The sequence below is a fragment of the Plecotus auritus genome, assembly GCF_963455305.1.
Source record: "Plecotus auritus genome assembly, chromosome: 2".
In the NCBI taxonomy this organism is placed as follows: Eukaryota; Metazoa; Chordata; class Mammalia; order Chiroptera; family Vespertilionidae; genus Plecotus; species Plecotus auritus.
This window is the reverse complement of record NC_137771.1, coordinates 104,858,309-104,883,653: the sequence shown is the minus strand read 5'-3', so window position 1 is coordinate 104,883,653 and position 25,345 is coordinate 104,858,309. Positions and strand designations below refer to the sequence as shown.

General features: G+C 41.8%; 1 protein-coding gene across 8 annotated transcripts in view; it reads left to right on the top strand.

Moving 5' to 3' along the window:
• The window catches only part of LIMS1 (LIM zinc finger domain containing 1), a 195,514-nt gene that overhangs the window by 121,333 nt on the left and 48,836 nt on the right, over positions 1-25,345 (top strand). For 3 of the 8 annotated variants that reach the window (XM_080656230.1, XM_080656229.1, XM_080656228.1), the window contains exon 1: positions 22,706-23,436. The exons of 3 other annotated variants lie outside the window; for them this stretch is intronic. In XM_080656230.1, coding sequence (XP_080512356.1) covers positions 23,252-23,436 — 185 coding nt within the window. In that variant the 5' untranslated portion in view covers positions 22,706-23,251. Of the gene's footprint in view, positions 1-22,705; positions 23,437-25,345 lie in introns of those variants that run through there. 2 more of the 8 variants (XM_080656234.1, XM_080656235.1) reach the window with 1 other exon arrangement.

Here is a 25,345-nt window from a genome sequence, read left to right as displayed (position 1 = left end):
AAACTAAGTCATGGTAGCTAAAACAATTCCTTGGCTTTCTATATAAACTTAACTTGGAGTTAATGAAAGAGAAGAAACTTTTTAAAAGTTAGCAAAAAAATAAAACTTTCAGTTCTGCTTAATCCTGTCCAATATTTTCAAATGTTTCTTTTTTTTTTAATATATTTTATTGATTTTTTACAGAGAGGAAGAGAGAGGGATAGAAAGTTAGAAACATAGATGAGAGAGAGACATCGATCAGCTGCCTCCTGCACGCCCCCTACTGGGGATGTGCCCGCAACCAAGGTGCATGCCCTTGACCGGAATCGAACCTGGGACCCTTCCGTCTGCAGGCTGACGCTCTATCCACTGAGCCAAACCGGTTAGGGCTCAAATGTTTCTTAATACAATAACATATGCATGGAAACATGTTCTGTGTTAAAAAGAAAACATGTGGAAGTGAAATATATGTAGGTTTAAATTTGAAAGGATTGTTTTTATTTGACGTGAGTAAAATGTTTTTTCTGTCCTTCCATACTGAAATTCTCATTCTCGTTTACCTTATCATTGAGGAAAGTAGACCTCATGTTAAACTTAGTCAAGAAATAAAAACTCCCACTGACTTCTCTACCAATTTAGCTGAAGGTCAGTGCTCAGTGAGCTGTTCCTAGCTGAGTCAGAACTAAATTAAGGATGTAATTAGAGCCAGAAAGCTTGGTGCTGGCAGCCACTACAGTGTCTGAGGAGCTCATGGATACACTAGAAGAGTTTCCCTGTGGGCATTCTCTTAAGTCAACACTCCTTTAGCTAATAATACTGTTGTATATTTGAAATACAAGTCTTTCTTAAATTTGTCTATTTGGTCAGGACACAATATATCTTTTTGAAAAGATGTTTAGGGGTGAGAATATGTGTTAATACGTCACGGTACAAATGCCAGAAAGAAATTATCTGAATAACAGAGGAGCTGCTACAGAGGCATTTTCCAGTAAAGATGTTTAAAAATTGAAGAGAAAAAATTGAACAACCCATGAAAGATAATTTTAAGAATTTTTTTTCAGTTGACCAAATACTGCTTATTTGAGTGACCATGGGATGGGGATTCAGTGAGAGAGCTTATAGATTTCACACTGTAGTGATAATAGTTAAATTAGTTGTCTTTACTTGGAGGAGGAAGTCCTCTGAAGTCCATGAGCTCCATGGAGCTTATCTGAGCTCCTGCAGAAGGAAGCAGCTCACCAGCACTTGTCCACATGTTTTTGTGGATGTATCATCCAGTACCTGGAATGTTTGATTATCATAATACTAAAGGTAATTCTGAGCAGTCACCTTTCAACAATCCTGTTTTTATTTAAAATCATATATTTTTTTAAAAGAATAGTGATCAAATGTTAAAGTGCTTATCTCTAGATGGCAGAAATAACAGTGAGTCTTTGACTTTTATAAATTTTCTGCAATAAGTTACTTTTGGGCTGAAATAGGTGAGAAAATTAAACTTATCAAACAAAATGATGTCCCTGTGAGCTCACATTTTACACACCGGGGGGCTTGCAAAACTGGGGCTGCCCCATTTTTCAAATTCTTTGTTAGTTTTCTGCTATTAATGATTTTGGCTTTTCTGCTACACATTCTGCTACTTTCTCAGTCTAGTTTTGTACCTTTCTATGGTGGGTCCCTTCTGTGATGAGAATGTCTTTCTGTTCTTGAGGCAGGCAGCTAGTTGCAGGCAGTCAGGTCTGCTGTGTTTGTGTGGACGGGAGGGGTCACAAGTCTTGAACTCTGTTAAGTTTTCTCTGCACATGATTCAGAATGTCCCTGAATAAAAAGTTTCATTGTTGGTTTTAGGACTAAAAGTGTGCCTTCTAGTTTACATACCGAAATATTTCAAGCTGAAATTGAAATATTCACTCATTTTTTATGAGGGATATGAACACTTCTTAAAATTATCACTAAGTTTGGGGTGCTAGAAATCTTCTGTCTCCAACACTAAAAATAATCTAACTTTAAGTGAGTTTCCTTTGAAAGGGTGTTACAATGAAGATGCAAATCACCTTCTCTGATCACCGCCTCCTTGTCACTGCTGGATTGGTCTGAGTATTTGGGATGAGATGGAGGCCCTGGAATGGGCAGTTGATGGTGTATAGGCATCATTCACGCCCTCTTCATCTGTGTTAGGTGCTAAAGGTTTTCACTTAGTCTCTTCAGTTATTTCTAACATACTCTAACAGGGCCAAAAAGGCTCTTCCTTGCTTTGATCATGATCCCGAAAAGCAATGCCAGTGGAAGCAGGTAACAAATGTTCAGTTTTCTTACTTTTAAATTTGAGATGTGTACGTTATTTCACTCTCACTGTCTCGCCCCTGTTGTAATGAATACTTTCTTTTTGCTTGTGCAATCAGGAATTAGGAAATAATTTGAACAACAGAGCAAAATGTCATATTCGTTGCAGCTCCATATCCTTTTCTCGCCAGCCTTTGTCTGTTTCCTCACCGTCTGTAAAAAGAAAACAGTGCATTTGCCCAGGAAGCTGGGAAACAGGAAAGAACTTTCCAGCTCCATTATCTTTACTTGCATGTTATGATTGTTTTGTTTTTAGTAATAGGGGAAAATCAGATTAAATTTTCCATGTGAGTGGGATTGAGAATCACAGTGAAAATTATTTTGCCATATGGTAATTTAACCAAGCGATCTCAACAATTTGAATATATGCATTCAAATGGAAGCCTTTGGTTGACATTAGAGATGCTTCATGCTATTGGTTAGGTTGTTGCCAAGTGTTTGGTTTAGCCATCTCTCTGGAATGGCTACAACATGTAACATGTTCCTATATTAGAGTCCCGTGTTTCAATGGCATTTGATCAAAATGTTCAACTTGGGTTTTAAAAATCACATAGATGAAATATTTGGTAGTGATGCACATAATTCAGTAGTTGCTATTTGAGAGAATTTTAATTTAGAAATACCAGTTATTAAGAAGTTGATTTTTATATTTGGCAATGCTCATGATTATATCCAGGCTTTAAGTATTCAAGTTTCTGGAATTAACTGCAGATTATTTTTGTATGATAGCTCTACTAGTAAAAGGGTTATTTATCTCTGGCTATGTGTTGTGTTGGGTGGAATTTATTTGGGCTGGAACCATGGAGTTAGTGACTGAAGGAATCTGAAGCCCTGTAGCACTCTTTGTGGGACCCAGAGTGGCCAGCTTAACATTGGAAATGCTGTGTGTGGCTTGGCAACTAATAGGCTGTTAGGGGCGCTCAGTAAGGGTCTCGGTCCTACCTGCTATGGTCTGAATGTTTATATCTCTCCCCCAAAAATTCATATGTTGAAATCCTAACTCCCAAAGGTGATAGTATTAGGAGTTCAGGCTTTTAGGAGGTGGTTGGGTTATGAGGGTGGATCTCTCGTGAATGGCGTTAGTGCCCTTCTAAAAATGGTGTTAGAGATCCCTAGCCTCTTTCACCACATGAGAATTCAGTGAGGTGCCAACTATGAACCAGAAAGAGGGGAGGAGAGCCCATACCAGAACCCAACAGTGCTGGTGCCTTGGCTGTGGATGTCCAGCCTCTAACTATGAGGAATAAATTTCTGTTTGTGTATAAGCCACCTAGACTGTGGTATTTTGTTCGAGCATCCCCATTATCTATGACACTGCACAGTAGATAATGACAAAATGATCACTTCAGTAAATGGTAGAGTTCAGTTTAGCAAACAGTAGATGAGAAAATGTTGAACTTATGAACTATGCATTTCTCTACTCAGGGTGGATTTAAGGGTTGTTTAGTTTTCAGAGCTATCCCATGGATCTCCCAAAGAGCCAATGTGATGAGGAGAGTTTATTAGGTCCTAGAACCTCTTTGGAAAAACCGTTAAGGAATCACAGACCTCAGGAAATCCTAGTTCTTCACCAAAAACCACCTAATAGGCCCGCTATTCAGACAAAAATGTCTTTTTTGATATTTTTTAAAAACAGTCTCCCAACTACTTCAAGAGCTGTTTTATGCCACTGGAGTGTCTGTAGTCATTTTAGTCAAGGGAATTCAGGTAACTTTTTTCTATTATTACAGTCACAGTCTAAAGGATGCTTTGCATTTCTTAGAGTGATATTAAATGCCAAAAATGCTTTCATGGTAACAAAATGACTGGATATAAAACTTGAGCAATGGTGTTTATTTGGCCTCAAATTATTTAGCTGTGCTCTATGGTAGCTGGATAAGAGAAGTGAATGATCAACCGACTCACCTGTATAGTCCTTTTGGACGAATAGTGCTACCTAAGCTTTCAATGGCCACATGGTTACTGACCCTCACAGACTTTGCTCACTTAGCACTGGATACTGAAATAGAAATCCGCATCATTATATGCTTGAATAATGGGAGATAATAATAGATCCATATATTGTTTTCCCAACTACATTGTATACTCTTAGAAACAGAGGATGTGACTTGTATTCACGTATTTATTCAGCAGGTGCTTGTTAGGTACCCTTTAGGTCTGTTGTATCCTGAGCTCCATATGTTCAGGCATAATCTATACCAATAATAGACAACATGTAAATTGACCATACCCCCACGACACCCACAGCCAATCAGGAGTGAGTATGCAAATTAACCCCCACAAAAAATGGCGGGCCTGTGGGCAGCGCACAGGCACCGAATGGCCGGGGACAGGGCAGGATGCCCACCCGCCCTCCGCGTAGCCGGGGTGACGCAGTGGGCATCCCCGGGACCACACCCACTTGAAGCCTGTGGCCAGCGTGCACATGCGCCGGCATAGAGCGGCCGGGGTCCCAGGGATGCCACTGGAGTGTCTGGTCCTGTCAGCCTGGCCTGGGGGTGGCTGGAGTTCACAGTCCTTTTGGTTTGTGCAGCCCCTGGACTGGTAGCAGAAACCAAGAGCGCAGGGAGCACCAGGAATTCTGGGAATTATAGTTCTGGTGGCAACCCCTGGACTGGAAGCGGAAGCCCAGAGTGCGGGGAGCACCAGGAATGCTGGGAATCGTAGTTCTGGTGGCAGATGTGTTGCAGGATCTCCTAGACACTAGAACAAAGGGAGCCTGGAGCAAGTTACTGTTGTGGGTGGGGGATAGAGGGAAAGCAAAGGTGAGAGACATAAGTAAAGTCAGAGTGTTGAGGAAAAATTAAAGGGAAGATATCCTGCAACTTCTAGGAAATCTCCACCAATGGAGCAAAGAAAAAAAGAAGACCTCTATTATTCTGTGAGCACCAAACCAAACTGGGCTCATATGATTGCAAAGTCAGACAGAAACTCCCAGATTGGAAAGGGCTCTCCTGAGTGCTCCCAGATTGGAGAGGGTACAGGTCAGGCTGAGGGACCCATCCCCCGTGCACGAATCTTCATGCACTGGGCCCCTAGTCCTATATAATAAAAGTCTAAAATGCTAAGTTTTCGGTCGTACGGTCATCTGTTCAACCAATCAAAGTGTAATATGCTAATGATATGCTAAGGCCACTCAACCACTCACTATGACATGCACTGACCACCAGGGGGCAGACGCTCCGACCGGTAGGTTAGCTTGCTGCTGGGGTCCAGTCGATCAGGACTGAGCCAGATAGGTCAGACACACCCTGGAGAACTCCTGCGGTCCCTCCCTGGCTGGCCAACCTCCCACATACCTCCCCAGCCTCAGTCGTGCACTGGTAGGGTCCCTTGGCCTGGCCTGTGCCCACTTGCAATCCGGGACCCCTTTGGGGAATATCAAAGAGCCGGTTTTGCCCGATCCCACTCAAGGCAGGACCTTCCCCCTGGTAGTCAATGTGCTCCCACAGGAGGAGCGCCGCTCATCCAGAAGATGGGCTCACATCCTCTGCGGGAGTGCTAAGGATGTCTGACTGAAGGAAATCCCCTGAGGGCTCCCAAAATGCAAGAGGGTGCAGGCTGGGCTGAGGGATGCCTCCCCACCCCCCAGAACATGAATTTCACGCACCAGGCCTGTAGTGTAAAATAATATAAGTAAACAGTGAAATAACGTGACAAGTTATTTTTGTTTGTTTGTTAATCCTCACCTGAGGTTATTTTTTCCATTGATTTTTGTGCCTCCCTATGAACAAAAGACTAGCATAGACACTCTCTGCACCTTATAAATGCTAATTATGCTGAAACAACAAAGGAACGAATTAATACAGTGCGAGTTCTACACCAACCAGGAAGGCATGGAGCTCTGCAATTGTGAGAATAAGCAAGCTCTTAGGGGCTTGTGGCAACTTGAATAGGCTGCCCTTTGCTTAGCAGCTTTTCTTTTTTAAATTTATTTTCTTTATTGATTAAGATATTATATATGTGACCTTATCGCCCCATTGCCCCCCTCCCCCTCACTCATGCCCTCAACCCCCTGGTGTCTGTGTCCATTGGTTAAGCTTATATGCATGCATACAAGGCCTTTAGTTGATCTCTCCCCTTTCCTCCCACCCTAACCTACCTTCCCTCTGAGGTTTGATACTTCTCTGTATCTGGATCTGTTTTTGTTCCTCAGTTTATGTTCATTATATTCCATAAATGAGTGAGATCATGTGATATTTATCTTTCTCTGACTGGCTTATTTCGCTTAACATAATGCTCTCCAGTTCCATCCATGCTGTTGGAAATGGTAAGAATTCCCTCTTTTTTACCTCAGCATAGTATTCCATTGTGTAGATGTATTACAGTTTTTTAATCCACTCATCTGCTGATGGGAACTTATACTGTTTCCAACTCTTAGCTATGTTAAATTGTGCTGCTATGAACGAATATAGGGGTGCATATATCCTTTCTGATTGGTGTTTCTGATTTCTTGGGATATATTCCTAGAAGTGGGATCACTGGGTCAAATGGGAGTTCCATTTTTACTTTTTTGAGGAAACTCCATACTGTTCTCCACAGTGGCTGCACCAGTCTGCATTCCCACCAGCAGTACACAAGGGTTCCTTTTTCTCCACATCCTCACCAGCACTTGTCATTTGTTGATATGTTGATGATAGCCATTCTGACAGGTGTGAGATGGTACCTCATTGTCCTTTTGATTTGCATCTCTCAGATGATTAGTGACTTAGAGCATGTTTTCATATGTCTCTTGGCCTTCCTTATGTCTTCTTTCAAAAAGTATCTAATTAGGTCCGTTGCCCATTTTTGGATTGGGTTGTTTATCTTTCTTTTGTTAAGTTGTATGAGTTCCCTATAAATCTTGGATATTAAACCCTTATCAGAGATAACATTGGCAAATATGTTCTCCCATGCAGTGGGCTTTCTTGTTGTTTTGTTGATGGTTTCTTTTGCTGTGCAAAAGCTTTTTATTTTGATGTAGTCCCATTTGTTTATTTTCTCTTTAGTTTCCATTGCCCTAGGAGCTATATCGGTGAAGAAATTGCATCGGCATATGTCTGAGATTTTGCTGCCTATCGTATTTTTATGGTTTCCCATCTTATGTTTAAGGACTTTATCCATTTTGAGTTTATTTTTGTGTATGGTGTTAGTTGGTGGACTAGTTTCATTTTTTTGTATGTATCTGTCCAATTATCCCAACACCATTTATTGAAGAGACTGTCTTGACTCCGTTGTATGTTCTTGCCTCCTTTGTCAAATATTAATTGAGTGCCAAAACCGGTTTGGCTCAGTGGATAGAGCGTCAGCCTGCGGACTGAAGGGTCCCAGGTTCGATTCCGGTCAAGGGCACGTAACATGGTTGCGGGCACATCCCCAGTAGGAGGTGTGCAAGAGGCAGCTGATCGATGTTTCTCTCTCATCAATGTTTCTAACTCTCTATCCCTCTTCCTTCCTCTCTGTAAAAAGTCAATAAAATATATTTAAAAATATATATATATTAATTGAGCATAGTGGTTTGGGTCAATTTCTGGGTTCTCTATTCTATTGCATTGATCTATATGTCGGTTCTTGTGCTAGTACGAGGCAGTTTTGAAAACAGTGGCTTTGTAACATAGCGTAATATCTGGTATTGAGATCCCTCCTACTTTGTTCTTTCTGAGGATTGCTGTGGCTATTCGGGGTCCTTTTTTATTCCAGATGAATTTTTGGAGAGTTCGTTCTAGGTCTGTGAAATATGCCATTGGTATTTTAATGGGGAGTGCATTGAATCTATAGATTGCTTTGGGTAGTATGGATATTTTAATGATGTTGATTCTACCAATCCATGAACATGGTATGTTGTTCCATCTGTTTATGTCTTCTTCTATCTCTTTTTTTCAGTGTACTGTAGTTTTCCAAATACTGGTCTTTTACCTCCTTAGTTAAGTTTATTCCTAGGTATCTTAATTTATTTGGTGCGATGGTAAATGGGATTGTTTTTTCAGTTCTCTCTTTCTATATAAGTTCACTATTGGTGTATAGAAATGCCATAGATTTCTTGGCGTTAATTTTGTATCCTGCTACATTGCCAAATTCATTTATTAAGTCTAATAATCTTTTGATGGAGTCTTTAGGGTTTTCTATGTACAGTATCATGTCATCTGCGAATAATGACACTTCTACGTCTTCTTTTCCAATTTGGATGCCTTTATTTCTTCTTCTAGTCTAATTGCTATGGCTAGCACTCCCAGAACTATGTTGAACAAGAATAGTGAAAGTGGAGAAACCAAGATGGCGGCATAAGTAAGCACCTAAACTGCTGCCTCACACAACAATTTCAAAACTACAACTAAAAGACAGAACGGACACCATCCAGAACCACAGGAAAGCTGGCTGAGTGAAAATTCTACAACTAGAAGGAAAGAGAAAAGCTCACAGAGAATTGGAGGTACGGCAAAGGGTCTTTGTGTGCGCAGAGGGAAGGGCAGCTGAGAGCCTGGCTGACTTTCTCTGGCAGAAGGGGGGAGGAAGCCCCCGACCGCACTGAACCCCAGTTCTGATTGCACTGAACCCCAGTCCTGGGCGAAACCCCATGGACCCAAGCTCATACAGGGGGAGTCTAGACTGTCAGGTAGAGAGAAAGGCACCCGGAGACTCGGAAACCCGGGGAAGCCCCGGCAGGCAGGGTTCTGGAGGCGCGTGCGCCAGTGTGGACAAAAGCTGCGGAGGTTGCCACAGGCTTTCCCTAGCAGAAGGGAGTCCAAAGCTCCTGACTGCACTGAACCCCAGTTCTGAATGCACTGAACCCCAGTTCCAGGCAAGCCCCTGGGGACCCGCGCTCTTACGGGGAGGGGCGGGGGGAATCTGGACTCTCGGGCAGAGACTCGGGAGCCAGGGAAGGCAGAAGTCTGCAGGTGCGCACATGCCAGTGCGCACAAAGGCTGCGGAGATTGCCACAGGCTTTCCCTAGTGGAATGGAGTCAGAAGCTCCTGACTGCACTGAGCCCCAGTTCTGACTGCACTGAACCCCAGTTCCAGGCGAGCCCCTGGGGACCCATGCTCTTGTGGGAGGAATCTGGACTCTCGGGCGGAGACTCGGGAGCCGGGAAAGGCAGAGGTCTGCAGGCGCGCACACGAGCAAGGGCAAGGCTGACTGGAAGCCAAGACTGTCTGCTCCGCTCTGAGACTCCACCCGATCCAAGCTGAGCACAGAGGCTATTGCAATTTGGCAAGTCTAATCCTATAAGGCTGTCTCCAGCACCGAACTTCTCCCAGCGTAGACACAGCTGATCCTCACAGCCAACTGGCCTGGAGGTCTATTCCTCCCAGTGATACCAACAACAATCAAGACTTAACTACAACAAGGCTGTACACACAGTCCACAAAGGGGTGCACCAAGAGTGTCCACCTCAGGTTAACTGGAGAGGCCTAGCCACTGGGCCATATAGGAAACCTAGCACACAAATATACCCTACCAACTCAGGGAAGCAGTGAAAATGCGGCGTCAAAGAAACAGATCACAAATGAAAGAAATGGAGGAAAACGAACGACTGGATATAGAATTCAAAACCACGGTTATAAGGCTTTTCAAGAATATCCTAGAAAAGGCCAATAAATATAACGAGACCCTCGAAGATATGAAAAAGGACCAACTACAAATTAAACATACACTGACAGAAATAAAAAATATTATACAGAGACCCAACAACAGACTAGAGGGACACAAGAATCAAGTCAAAGAACTGAAATACAAAGAAGCAAAAAACACTCAACCGAAAAAGCAGAAAGAAAAAAAAATCCAAAAAGTTGAAGATAGTGTAAGAAGACACTGGGACAACTTTAAGCGTACCAACATCAGAATTATGGGGGTGCCAGAAGAAGAGAGAGAGCAAGATATTGAAAACCTATTTGAAGAAATAATGACCGAAAACTTCCCCCACCTGGTGAAAGAAATAGACTTACAAGTCCAGGAAGCGCACAGAACCCCAAACAAAAGGAATCCAAAGAGGACCACACCAAGACACAACATAATTAAAATGCCAAGAGCAAAAGACAAAGAGAGAATATTAAAAGCAGCAAGAGAAAAAACAGTTAATTACCTGCAAGGGAGGAACCATACGACTGTCAGCTGATTTCTCAACAGAAACTATGCAGGCCAAACGGGAGTGGCAAGAAATTTTCAAAGTGATGAATAGCAAGAACCTACAACCAAGATTACTCTACCCAGCAAAGCTATCATTCAGAATTGAAGGGCAGATACAGAGCTTCACAGATAAGAAAAAGCTAAAGGAGTTCATCACCACCAAACCAGTATTCTATGAAATGCTGAAAGGTATTCTTAAAGAAGAGGAAGAAGAAAAAAGTAAAGATAAAAATTATGAACAACAAATACATATCTATCAACAAGTGAACCTAAAAATCAAGTGAATTAAAAACCTGAGGAACAGAATAATCTGGTGAATATAATAGAATCAGGGGCATAGAAAGGGAGTGGACTGATAATTCTCAGGGGGAAAGGGATATGGGGCGTTCAGGAAGAGACTGGACAAAAATCATACACCCATGGATGAGGACAGTGGAGGGGAGGTAAGGGCAGAAGGTGGGGTGGGAAATGGGTGGAGGGGAGCTATGGGGGGAAAAAGGAAAAACAATTGTAATAATCTGAATAAAGATTTATTTTTAAAAAAAAGAGTAGTGAAAGTGGACATTCCTGTCTCGTTCCTGTTCTTAGGTGAAATGGTTTTAGTTTTTGTCCAGTGAGTATAATGTTGGCTATAGGTTTGTCATATAAGGCTTTATTATGTTGAGATATGATCCCTCTATTCCCATTTTTCTCAGGGTTTTTATCAAGAAAGGGTGTTGGATTTTGTCAAATGCTTTTTTTGCATTAATTGATATGACTATATGATTTTTATCTCTCAATTTGTTTATGTGATGTATCATGTTTATTGATTTTTGCGGATATTGTACCATCCTAGCATCCCTGGGATAAATCCTACTTGGTCATGGTGTATGATCTTTCTGATATAATGCTAGATCCGATTTGCTAGAATTTTGTTGAGGATTTTGGCATCTATGTTCATGAGGGATATTGGCCTGTAATGCTCTTTCATTGTGTTGTCTTTATCTGGTTTTGGTATTAGGGTGATGCTGGCTTCATAGAAGGAGCTTGGAAGTGTTCCTTCCTCTTGAATTTTTTGGAATAGTCTGAGGAGGATAGGTTTTAGTTCTTCCTTGAATGTTTGGTAAAAATCCCCCTGTGAAGCTATCTGGCCCCGGCCTTTTGTTTGCTGGGAAGCTTTTTGATGACTGCTTCAATTTATTCCATAGTTATCAGCCTAATGAGATTTTTAGATTCTTCCTGATTAAGTTTTGGAAGGTTGTATTTTTCTAGGAATATGTCCATTTCCTCCAGGTTGTCTAGTTTGTTGGAATAGAGTTGTTCATAGTATTTTTTAACAATCTTTTGTATTTCTGTGGGGTCTGTTGTTATTTTGCCTCTTTTATTTCTGATTTTGTTTATTTGGGTCCTCTCTCTTTGCTTCTTCGTGAGCCTGGCTAGAGGTTCATCAATCTTCTTTATCCTTTCAATGAACCAGTTTTTGGTTTCTTTGATCTTTTGTATTTTTTTTTTTTTGTCTCTATGTCATTTATTTCTGCTCTGATCTTTATTATCTGCTTCCTTCTGCTCACTCTGGGCTTTTCTTGTTGCTTTCTTTCTAATTCTTTAAGTTGTAGTTACATGATTTACTATCATTTTTTCTTGTACAGCTATAAACTTCCCTCTCAGGACTGCTTTCATTGTGCCCCATACATTTTTGATTGTTGTGTTTTCATTGTCATTCGTTTCCAGGATGTTTTTAATTTCTTCTTTGGTAACCCAATCATTGTTTAATAGCATGCTATTCAGCTTCCTAGTGTTTTTTTTATTTATTTATTTTTATTTATTTTTTATTTTTTATAAATAGTTATTCAGATTATTACAATTGTTCCTCCTTTTCCCCCCATAGCTCCCCTCCACCCGGTTCCCACCCCACCTTCTGCCCTTACCTCCCCACAACTGTCCTCACCCATAAGTGTATGATTTTTGTCCAGTCTCTTCCTGAACCCCCATAACCCTTTCCCCCTGAGAATTATCAGTCCACTCCCTTTCTATGCCCCTGATTCTATTATATTCACCAGATTATTCTGTTCCTCAGGTTTTTAATTCACTTGATTTTTAGGTTCACTTGTTGATAGATATGTATTTGTTGTTCATAATTTTTATCTTTACTTTTTTCTTCTTCCTCTTCTTTAAGAATACCTTTCAGCATTTCATAGAATACTGGTTTGGTGGTGATGAACTCCTTTAGCTTTTTCTTATCTGTGAAGCTCTGTATCTGCCCTTCAATTCTGAATGATAGCTTTGCTGGGTAGAGTAATCTTGGTTGTAGGTTCTTGCTATTCATCACTTTGAAAATTTCTTGCCACTCCCGTTTGGCCTGCATAGTTTCTGTTGAGAAATCAGCTGACAGTCGTATGGGTGCTCCCTTGTAGGTAATTAACTGTTTTTTCTCTTGCTGCTTTTAATATTCTCTCTTTGTCTTTTGCTCTTGGCATTTTAATTATGTTGTGTCTTGGTGTGGTCCTCTTTGGATTCCTTTTGTTTGGGGTTCTGTGCGCTTCCTGGACTTGTAAGTCTATTTCTTTCACCAGGTGGGGGAAGTTTTCGGTCATTATTTCTTCAAATAGGTTTTCAGTATCTTCCTCTCTCTCTCTTCTTCTGGCACCCCCATAATTCTGATGTTGGTACACTTGAAGTTGTCCCAGTGTCTTCTTACATTATCTTCAACTTTTTGGATTTTTTTTTTTGCTTTTTGATTTTTCGGTTGAGTGCTTTTTGCTTCTTTGTATTTCAATTCTTTGACTTGATTCTTGTGTTCCTCTAGTCTGTTGTTGGGTCTCTGAATAATATTTTTTATTTCTGTCAGTGTATGTTTAATTTGTAGTTGGTCCTTTTTCATATCTTCGAGGGTCTCGTTATATTTATCAGGCTTTTCTAGGATATTCTTGAAAAGCCTTATAACCGTGGTTTTGAATTCTATATCCAGTCATTTGTTTTCCTCCATTTCTTTCGTTTGTGATCTGTTTCTTTGACGGCGCATTTTCATTGCTTCCCTGAGTTGGTAGGGTAGATTTGTGTGCTAGGTTTCCTATGTGGCCCAGTGGGTCAGCCTTCCCAGTTAACCTGAGGTGGACACTCTTGGTGCACCCCTTTGTGGACTGTGTGTACAGCCTTGTTGTAATTAAGTCTTGATTGTTGTTGGTATCACTGGGTGGAATTGACCTCCAGGCCAGTTGGCTGTAAGGATCAGCTGTGTCTACGCTGGGAGAAGTTTGGTGCTGGAGACAGCCTTATAGGATTAGACTTGCCAAATTGCAATAGCCTCTGTGCTCAGCTTGGATGGGGTGGAGTCTCAGAGCGGAGCAGACAGTCTTGGCTTCCCGTCAGCCTTGCCCTTGCACGCACGTGCGTGCCTTCAGACCTCTGCCTTCCCGGCTCCTGAGTCTCCGCCCGAGAGTCCAGACTCCCCCCACAAGAGCGTGGGTCCCCAGGGGCTCGCCTGGAACCGGTGTTCAATGCAGTCAGAACTGGGGCCCAGTGCAGTCAGGAGCCTCCGACACCCTTCCACTAGGGAAAGCCTGTGGCAACCTCCGCAGCCTTTGTGTGCACTAGCACGCGTGCGCCTTCAGACCTCTGCCTTCCCTGACTCCCGAGTCTCCGCCCGAGAGTCCAGATCCCCCCCACAAGAGCGTGGGTCCCCAGGGGCTCACCCGGAGCTGGGGTTCAGTGCAGTCAGAACTGGGGTTCAGTGCGGTCGGGGGCTTATTTCCCCCTTCCACCTGAGAAAGTCAGCCAGGCTCTCAGCCGCCATTCCTCTCTGCGCGCACAAAGACCCTTTGCCGTACCTCCAATTCTCTGTGAGCTTTTCTCTTTCCTTCTAATTGTAGAATTTTCACTCAGCCAGCTTTCCTGTGGTTTTGGATGGTGTCCGTTCTGTCTTTTAGTTGTAGTTTTGAAATTGTTGTGTGAGGCAGCAGTTTAGGTGCTTACCTATGCCGCCATCTTGGTTTCTCCCCGAGCTTCCTAGTGTTTGAATTTTTTTATTGTTTTGATTGTAGTTTATTTCTAATTTTTATGCCATTGTGGTCTGAGAAGATGCTTGATATGATTTCAATCTTCTTGAATTTGGAGACACTTTGCCTGTGACTCAATGTGGTCTATCTTTACAATGTCCCATGTGCACTTGTGAAGAACATATATTACGGCTTTGGAGTGAAATATTCTGCAGGTGTCAATTAAGTCCATCTGATCTAGTGAGTCATTTAGGATTGCTGTTTCTTTGCTGATTTTTTTGTCTAGAGGATTTATCCAGTGATGTCAGTGGGGTATTAAAGTCCCCTACTATGATCGTATTGTTGTCCATCGCTCCTTTGATATCTTCCAGGAGTTTCTTTTTTCTTCCATCTGCGAATAATGACAGTTTTACGTCTTCTTTTCCAATTTGGATACCTTTTTGTATTTGGTTGCTCCTGTATTGGGTGCATATATGTTTATCAGGGTTATATCCTCTTGTTGTATTGATCCATTTAGTATTATGAAGTGGCCTGCTTTATCTCTTGTTATGGCCTTCACTTTGAGGTCTGTTTTGTGAGATATAAGTATTACTACCTCAGCTTTTTTTTTCTTTTTTTTTTTTACTCTTTATTGTTCAGATTATTACAGGTGTTCCTCTTTCCACCCCCCCCCCATAGCTCCCCTCCACCTGATTCCCCACGCAACCCTAGGCTTTTACCCCCCGCCACTATCTTCATCCATAAGTGTAAGATTTTTGTCCAATCTCTTCCCGCACCCCTCACACCCCCTTCCCCCTGAGAATTGTCAGTCCACTCCCTTTCTATGTCCCTGATTCTATTATATCCCCCAGTCCATTCTGTTCTTTAGACTTTTTATTCACTTGATTTTTAGATTCACTTGTTGGTAGGTATGTATTTGATGTCATTTTTGTTGTTCATAATTTTTATCTTTACCTTTTTCTTCTTCTTCCTCTTCTTAAAGAATACCCTTCAGCATTTCATGTAATCCTGGTTTGGTGGTGATTAACTCCTTTAGCTTTCTCTTGTCTGTGAAGCTCTTTATCTGAACTTCAACTCTGAATGATAGCTTTGCTGGGTAGAGTAATCTTGCTTGTAGGTTCTTGCTGTTCATCACTTTGAATATTTCTTGCCACTCCCTTCTGGCCTGCATAGTTTCTGACGAGAAATCAGCTGACAGTCGTATGGGTGCTCCCTTGTAGGTAACTAACCGTTTTTCTCTTGCTGCTTTCAAGATTCTCTCTTTGTCTTTTGCCCTTGGCATTTTAATTATGATGTGTTTTGGTGTGGTCCTCTTTGGATTCCTCTTGTATGGGGTTCTGTGTGCTTTCTGGACTTGTAAGTCTATTTCTTTCACCAGGTAGGGAAAATTTTCTGTCATTATTTCTTCTAATAGGTTTTCAATATTTTGCTCTCTCTCTTCTGGCACCCCAAAAATTAGGATGTTGGTACGCTTAAAGTTGTCCCAGAGGCTCCTTACACTATCTTCATATTTTTGGATTCTTTTTTCTTTTTGTTTTTCTGGTTGGGTGTTTTTTGTTTCCTCATATTTCAGATCTTTGGTTTGATTCTTGGGGTACGTTGATATACAGTTGAGTTTCTGTATATTCTTTATTTTGGACAGTGTATGCTTAATTTCTGACTGGTCCTTTTCCATTTTTTTGGCATTCTCATTAAGATCCTTAAAGGTCTCACTAAGTTCCTCAGAGGTTTTTAGAAGATTCTTGAGTAACCTTATAAATGTGATTCTGAACTCTATGTCATCCAGTAGTTTGCTTTGCTCCATTTCTTTCATTCGTGACATGTTTCTTTGTCTCCGCATTTTGGCTGCTTCCCTGTGTTGATGGAGTGGCTTTGTGTGGTAGGTGACCTATAGGGGCCAGTAGCTCAGCCTCCCCAATCACCTGAGGTGGACGCTCTTGGTACACCCCTTTGTGGGATGAGTGCAAAGTCTTGGTGTAGTTAAGCCTTGATTGCTGTTGGTGCACTGGGAGGAATTGACCTCCAGGCCAATTGGTTGTGAGGACCTGCTATGTCCATAATGGAAGAACTGCTGCGCTGGAGACACGCTTATGGTGCAGGACTTGTTTCAGTGGGGCTTTGGTGCTCACTGAGTGTGCCTCTTGAATGTGTCACTTATGGATGTGAGGAGTTGAAATCTGGTGTCTCACACTGACCACTAGGTACACTGGCTTCTCGATCTCTAATGGGGTGCAGGTCAGCTACTGTCTGAGGCCACCCAGCAGTCACTACAGCAAGAACTACAGTTTTGTCCTCTTTGCTTGGGGTTTGGAGGTTTTGGAGCTGTCTGACCTGGGTTGCAAGTTTGCTAGGTTAAGCTGCGATAGGGCAGGCCATTCATATGCTAATGCCGCTGCTAGGAGCTTGGGTGGGTTTGTAGGTTGTGCGGGGCGGGGTCTCAGGGCGTCACTAGGCTAGGGTGTGGCAAACAGCGATGGCTGCCAGTGAGCTGGCTCTGCGTTTCTGACCGCGTCTCCCTGTCCCTTGCCCCAGCACAGTAAACAATTATTCCTGGCGCGCAGTTTTGCAAGCAAGCCACCCTCACTTTCTGACCCAATGGCAGACAGTCCAGCTTCTCCCCGTAGGAGTTTGGGTCCCCCGCGTCTCCTCAGAAACTGGATTTCAGAGTAATCGGGGGCTTGTCTCCCTTCGGGTTGAAAAAAAGCAACGCCTGCTGCCAGCCCAGATCGCACGCCTCCCTACCTCAGCTTTTCAGCGCTTGTGCACGTCTCAATGCTCTTTTCTCTTTCCTTCTAGTTGTAGAACTTCCACTCAGCCAGCTTTCCCGTGGTTCTGGGTGACAGACGTTTTGTCTTTTAGTTGTAGTTTTGAAATTGTTGTGCGAGGCAGCAGTTTAGGTGTTTACCTATGCTGCCATCTTGGATCCTCCCCAATAGGAACTTTCTCACCTTTTTTTTTTTTTTTTTTCATTTCCATTTGCCTGAAAAATATTTTTTTAACCCTTCACTTTGAGTCTGTGTGAGGTAGTTCTCTTGTAGACAGCATATATATGGGTCATGTTTTTTTATCCATTCCGTCACTCGATATCTTTTGATTGGAGCATTAAGTCCATTTACATTTAAAGTTATTATTGATAGGTACTTGTTTGTAGTCATTTTTATTTTTTGTGCCTGTGTTCCTTCTTCCCTTTTTATTTCTTCTTTTTACCCCAGTCCCTTTAGCATTTCTTGCATTGTTGGCTTGGTAGTGATAAACTCCCTTAGCCTTTTTTTGTCTGTGAAGCTCCTTATTGCCCCTTCAATTTTGAATGATAGCGTTGCTGGATAGATTATTCTTGGATTCAGTCCCTTGCTTTGCATCACTTTGTAAATTTCCTTCCATTCTTTTCTGGCCTGTTGTGTTTCTGTTGAGAAATCATTTCATAATCTAATGGGAGATCCTGTGTAGGTAACTCTCTGCCTCTCTCTTGCAGCCTTTAAGATTCTCTCTTTGTCAATCGCGTTTGTCATTGTAATTATGTCATGTGTTGGTGTGGGTCTTTTTGGGTTCATCTTGTTTGGGACTCTGTGCTTGTGTGACTTTTCTTCCCCACATCAGGGAAATTTTCTGACATTATTTCTTCAAATAGGTTTTCTTACCATTGTTCCTCTTTCTGTCATTTGTATGTTGCTTCATGTCATGTTTTCCCAAAGCTCCCTTGGCTCTCCTCCTGTCTTTTAATTCTTTTCTCCAATTCCAGTTCAGTTTGGGTGTGTTTTGCTTCCCTGTCTTCTAATTTGCTAATTCGCTCCTCCGCTTCTCCTATTCTACTGTTGAAATGTTCCATTGTGTTTTTTATTGCAGCTATATCACTCTTTATTTCTTCTTGATTGTTACATAAGTTGTTGATTTTTCATCCATCCGATTTATGAATTGTATGACCTTATTCTGAATTCTTTTTCTGACATATTGCATGCCTCCATTTCACTTAGCTGCATTTCTGGCACTTCCTCCTTTTCTTTCCTTTGGGGGTTTCTTTGTCTACCCATTTTGTCTCTCACCGAAGGATCTAGGTGTCGAGTCGTGCAGGGGCTACTCCTTGGGTGGCAGCTTCTCCTCGGGTAATCGCGGCAGCAGCTCCTCCTCAGTTGGCATCAGCTCCTCTAGTGGTCACTGTTCGCAGCAGTAGTGGCTCCTCTGGCTGGTGGGGTCAGGGTGCTCACACAGCTGTTGCTTCTAGGACGGGTGTGGGTTGCTCATGAGGCTGCTGTTCCTTGGATGGGAGCAGGCTGCTCACGAGGCTGCTGCTCCTCGGACAGAGGCGGGCTGCTAGTGCAGCTATTTTCTTTTCTTTTTAAATATACTAGTATTTTTATCGATTTCAGAGAGGAAGGGAGAGGGAGAGAGAGAGAGAAACATCAATGATGAGAAGCATTGATTGGCTGCATACTGCATGCCCACCACTGGGGATTGAGCCGGCAACCCAGGCACATGCCCCCTGATCGGAATTGAACCACAGACCCCTCATTCCGCAGGCCAAAGTTCCATTCACAAAACCAAACCAGCCAGGGCAGCAGCTTTTCTATAATAGGTAATAGCCTCTTAAAAAGTAATTGCTGCCCTGGCCAGCGTTGCTCAGTGGTTGGAGCATTGGCCCATGCACCATCATAGGTTTGATTTCTGGTCAAGGACAGATACCTGGGTTGCAGGTTCAGTCCCTGGCCCCAGTCCATGTGTCTCTTTCACATCCTTGTTTCTCTCTCTCTCTCTCTCTCTCTCTCTCTCTCTCTCTTTCTCTCTCTCTCCCTCTCTCTTCTCCCTCCCCCCTCCCTTCTACTCTTCTAACAATCAATGGAAAAAATATCCTCAGATAAGGATTAACAAAATAAATAAATATATAAAATAAAAGCAAAATGCATGCATGTACACACACATAAACTATTAAGAGACTTTTCATTTTATACCTCTCTGTAGTGTTTGCTTTTTTCTCCAAATGCACACATTATTCATTTTTCTTATCAATATGATTATCTGGTGAGGTAAATTTTCTGACTTGTTTTTGTATTTATCTTCACATATATATATACTTATTACATATATATATACAATAAAAATTGGGACTACATACCTATTAATTAGTACAGCTAAAATTAAAAATAACGGTAACACCAAAGGCTGGAAAGGAAGTGGATAAATTAAATCTCATACATTGCAGGTGGCAATGTAAAGATTTACAACCACTCTATAAAATAATTTGGCAGGTTTGTTGTTTTTTTCAATAAACATAGACTTATCATATAACTCAACAATTTCACTCTAGAACATTTATCTCAAATGAAAATTCATATTCACACAGAAACGTATACACTGCTATATTCCCAACAGCCTAAACTTAAATGTCCTTTAGTGGGTAAGTGGTTAAACAAGCTAAGGTATATTCATACCATGGAGTGCTACTCGGCAATGAAAAAGAGCAAGCTATTGCCCGGCCAGTGTGGCTCAATGGTTGAATGTCAACCCAGGAACCAAAAGGTTGACTATTTGATTCCCAGTCAGGGCACATGCCTCGGTTGCGGCTCATTCTCCAATGGGGGACATGCAGGAGGTAGCCGATTAATGATTCCTTCTCATCATTGATGTTTCTATCTCCCTCTCCCTTCCTCTCTCTGAAATCAATAAAAGCATTTAACAACTTTATTTTTGGTTTTGTTAACATATTTTTTATTTATTTCGGTGAGGAAGGGAGAGGGAAAGAGAGAGATAGAAACAACAGTGATGAAAGAGAATCATTGATCGGCTGCCTCCTGCACACCCCACACTGGGGATCGAGCCCACAACCTGGGCATGTGCCCTGACCAGGAATTGAACTGTGACCTTTTGGTTCATAGGGATGCTCAACCACTGAGCCACACTGGTTGGGCTCAATAAAAACATATTTAAAAAGAAAAAGAGCAAGCTTTTGATATATTTAAAAAAGCAACATGGATATATCTTAAGGGCATTATGCTAGTGGAAAAGGCGAGCTTTCCAGCCCTGACTGGTTTGGTTCAGTGGATAGAGTGTCAGCCTGTGGACCAGAGTGTCCTGGGTTCAATTCCTGTCAAGGCCACATACCTGGGTTGCAGCTCCTCCCTGGCCCTGGCCCTGGTGCACGCAGGAAGCAACCAATCAATGCATTTCTCTCAGGATTAAAAAAAGAAGGAAAAAGCGAGCCTTCTAGTGAGGTCACAGACTGTGTGATTTCATTGATGTAGTTGTCTCAGTCAGTTTTGGCTACAATAGTACTGTAGACTACATGGCTTAAACAACAAATATTTATTTCTCAAGGTTCTAGAGCCAGGCTGAAGACCTTTTTTCTGCCAAGGGCCATTTGGATATTTATAACACCATTCATGTGCCATACAAAATTATCATCTTAAAAATTAGCCAGCTACATTTGGTCAAACATTTAATTAACTCACCCCTTATGTCTTGACAGGGCCAGACCAAATGATTTCACAGGCCTTATATGGCCCACAGGCCAGATGTTCCCATAACCGCTGTTCTAGAGACTGGGAATTCAAAGATCCAGACTCCAGCAGATTCAGCTACGATGAGGGTCCACTTCCTGGTTTGTAGACAGCTGCTCTGGCTATATCGTATCATGTATCATGTGGCCCATAGAGAGTGATCTGTGTCTCTTCCTCATCTTTTGAGGGTACTAGAGGCCCAGCACGCAAAATTGTGCCTGAGCCTCCCCGCCCGCTACCATCATGAGCCACCCCGCACACCGCCGCGAGCCACCTCTCGCAGGCTGAGCGGGAAGGACTCAGAGGTGGTCAATGCACCTCATGGCAACTGGTCAAACTGTTGTTTCCGGTTGTTACACTTATGGTCCCTGTCCTTTTATTATGTAGGATTAATCCCATGGTGAGGGATTGATGTCCCACTCTCATGACTTAATCTAACCCTAATCACCTCCCGAAGGACCCACCTCCAAGTACCATCACTTTGGGGATCAGGCTTTCAACATATGAATTTTGGAGAGGCACAAACATTCAGTCCATAGCAATAATATTCTTTAAGTTACAATTACATAGATGAAAATCAGATTAATGGTTGCCAGGAGTTAGGGATGGCAGGGTGAGGAGAGAACTCTCAGAGATAACCTGACAGAGATCTTTGTAGTGATGGACTGGTTTTATATTGTGATTGGGGTGGTGTTTACATGTGTCTACCCTATACACACATTACACCAATGTCAGATTCCTGGTTTTGATGATTTACTGTAGTTATATGAGATGGAACCACTTGGGAGAGCTGGATGCTGTATCACCTCTCTGTACAATCTTTACAATTTCCTGTGACAAAAATTATTACAAAATAAAAAGTTGAAAATTTGATTGCAGTTCTTTCAGAATATTTTTAGTTCCTTGGCAGATAAGAGAATTCATTGTGTCTTATATTCATGAACCATTAGCTTTTCCTAGTTCAACTGTTCTGTCTAGTAGAAATAAGACTGGTTGTTATGAAGTAAATAAGATAATTAGTTACATTTATTTTAGTAGTAGTATTTTAGTTACATGTTTAGATCTCTTGCTGACTCAAAGTGCTTAGCAGACTGGTAGCTAATATGCTCTTTCGTTGTTTCCAAGGTTTGTTAGATCAAGTAGATGGATTATTAACCCCAGTTCATTCATCAACAATTAATTGCATGCCTGCTAAGGGGTGGGCTCTATTTATGATGTGAGTACAGTCATAAATAAGGCAAATTTCCTCCCCTCCTGAGTGTTATATTTAGCATGTGAAGTGAGGCTAAAAGAAGGTTAAGAATTTGTCCCCAGCCCTCCTTACTGTTTGAGCTGAAGGAAAGGCAGTCTCCAGTGCCTACCTCAGTGTGCTGCCCTGCAGGTTGGTGTCTCTAAGGAGCGTTACCTCAGTCTGAACAGAATATTTTGGATCTGATGGTGTTTCTGGCAGGAAAATGAACATGATTTACAATCACTGGACCTAATACAAATTAAGGACTGTAAAGAATATTGTAAGGAAAACAAATAAATAAGAGCCTGACAGTTCTACATCATCATCATCTCTGCTAACATCATTACAAGACCTGTAATATTGTATAATAAGACATGCATGCCAGTGGCGTCCTTAGTCATGATAAAGACCAAAAAATATTGGCTTGCCTGACTTACAGGATTAGCTGGGAATCAGATACAAAGAGTCCTAACTAAATTCCATCTCTTTCCTATTAACTCTTGCGTACATCCATTCACCGAATACATTATTGAATTCTTAGTATGTGCCACGTGTGAGGAAAATAAGTTAAACATCGTTCTTTATTGCACTAATTCAGATTCCTGGGGAAGGCACAATAGGGCACATCTGCAAGCATGGCCTGGGCATCGGAATGCTCCTCAGTGTGCCAGCAGTGCCACCTCACCAGGAGCTTATCAGAAACAGAATTTCTAGGGGTGGGGGATGACATGCTCTCCAAGAGAGTCTTATGCTCACCCAGGCTGAGAAGCACAGTGTTAGTGTTGTTGAAGCCCAGCAGCAGCCAGCAGCGCACATGGCTATTTCTTTCTCCTGGAGGCCTGCCAGACAGCCCTCTCATTCTGTAGTAGAGATTACAGTCCACCAGAAGGCTGTTCAGCAAAGACTGTGTTGCTATTTTTTGTGATGTTTTCTAGAGCTTCCAAAATGCCTCTGTAAATCAGGACTTTCTTTACTACTGGAGCTCTTACTGTGAAGGTCAGCAAGCCTGGGGCTGACGTGTGTGAGGACAGTGGGAGTGACCCTGGCACGGAAGTGGGGGAGGCCTGGACATTGTTTCTCCGGTCTCCTGTCCCACTGCTCTCTGGCCTGGGCTCCAAGCTCAAGAGCACCCACGATGGCGTTCCCGAGTAGGGTGTACCACCCCTCTGTTATTCCAAAAAAGGAAGAAATCCTCCAATCAGCCCTGAGCAGCATCCGCCAGGCTAATGGCAATGAAGACGAGAGGGCTGTGTCCAAACTGCAGCGCAGACAGAGTGACGTCAAAGTCTACAAGGAGTTCTGTGACTTTTATGCGAAATTGTGAGTGTCTCCTTTCCAGAGTTCCTTCTTCCAGATGTCTCCTGTGTGGGCTCTGAGCAGGGGCTGCCAGGGTGGGGCAGCAGGCTCCAGCAGGCAGCTCAGTTGGCTGGTCATGTACACTTGTGCTGGCTGAAGTGCAGATGTGAAGGAAAATGCTACCATTAAAGTAGTGATAGCTTTCTCTTCAGCAGGCTCCTGATAATAGTACACTTTCACTGTGTAGTCCAAGAGGGAGGTCTAGGGTTTTCATTGTTAGAATTATAATAGAAAATCATGCAGTTAACCCTAGAAGTTCATCTAATACATATTATTGAATGGGTTTTAGCAAACAGTTTATTTTTTTAAATAGTGCAGAGTAGTATTTAGACCAACTCATGTAAGATTGTTGACTTTATACAAATTGTAATCTTGGAATTATTACAAATCCCCAATTTGTCATTTGAGAGTTAAGGAAGATTTGACTGACCCATGAATTCATTCTGTGTGGTATTGCAACAGATATCATTTTCACAACTCATAAAGAGTTCTTTTTAAGCATAATTGGGCAATTATAATTATACTATAACTAAAATGCTTGGTGAACTCTCAAGATGCTTTTTGGATTTATACAATGTTTTGCATTTTAACACCAGAAAATTTGTTCACATATACTTTAATAAGCGAGGCACTTAAATAACGGAAAACTTTATGATGTTAAGCTTTCTATGTGTGCCTGATTTTTGGAAATAGATCAGCTGAAACAGTTGTGACTGGCCAGTTAGTTATGAAGTTTCTATACTAAAGGCATATACATACATATATATGTAATAAACATATATCTATATCCCTGGCCAGTGTGACTAAGTTGTAATATAGCCTCAGTTGTGCACCAAACGGTCATGAGTTCGATCCCGGCCCTGTGAGTGAGACAAGCAATCTATGTGTCTTTCTCACATCAATGTCTGTGTGCCTCTCTCTCTCTCTCTCTCTCTCTCTCTCTCTCTCTCTCTCTCTCTCTCCCTCCCTCCCTCCCTCCCTCCCTCTCTCTCTCCCTCCCCCCCCCCCTCACGCCCCTGCTCTGTCCTCCTTCCCTTCCAGGCTCTCTAAAAATCAATAGAAAAAAATAAATTTTATATATATATATGGAGAGAGAAAGAGAGATTATCTTCCCAGTGTATATATTCATTACCATCAACACTTGTGTTGAAAAATTTTAGTGAAAATTATTTTCTGAGAAATTAACTAATTTATTATAGCTAACGAAATGACATTTGTAACTATCATTCATGACTTTAAAAAAAGTAACTTTTATTATGTGTATTTAATATAAAAGTCAACTCTTAAAAAAGTACATATGTCAATGTAGGTTCATCCATTATAACAAATGTGCCACTTGGATGTGGGATGTTGGTAATGGGGGAGCTGTGCATGTGTGGGGCAGGGACTATATGGGGAATCTCTGTACCTAAAACTGCTCTAAAAAATAGTCCATTAAATAAGCAATCAAACAAAAACACAGTGCCAGAAGATCAAAGTCAGAAAGAAAAGGGAAATATAAACAGTTTAGTAGATTAATTAGATTATTGGAATTTTTTTTTCCTGAAAATTTCGTCTAATGTACTGTTTCTTTTCCTTTTTGTAATGAAAAGGAATACTTAAAAAATGTATATTACATTATTCTAAAACTAGTTTATTTTTCCTGTGGTAAAAAAAACACAAACCACACTATATGCTTCTTTTTATAATGTTTCTACCTATTTTCTAATTCTAAATTTTTGAGTATTTTAGCTTGAATGCAGACAGTCTATAGCAGCAATTTTCAACCTTTTTCATCTCATAGCACACATAAACTAATTACTAAAATTCTGTGCCAACCAAATTTTGTCAGATTGGCAAAAAATTCACATTTTTTGCCAGTCTAACAAAAACA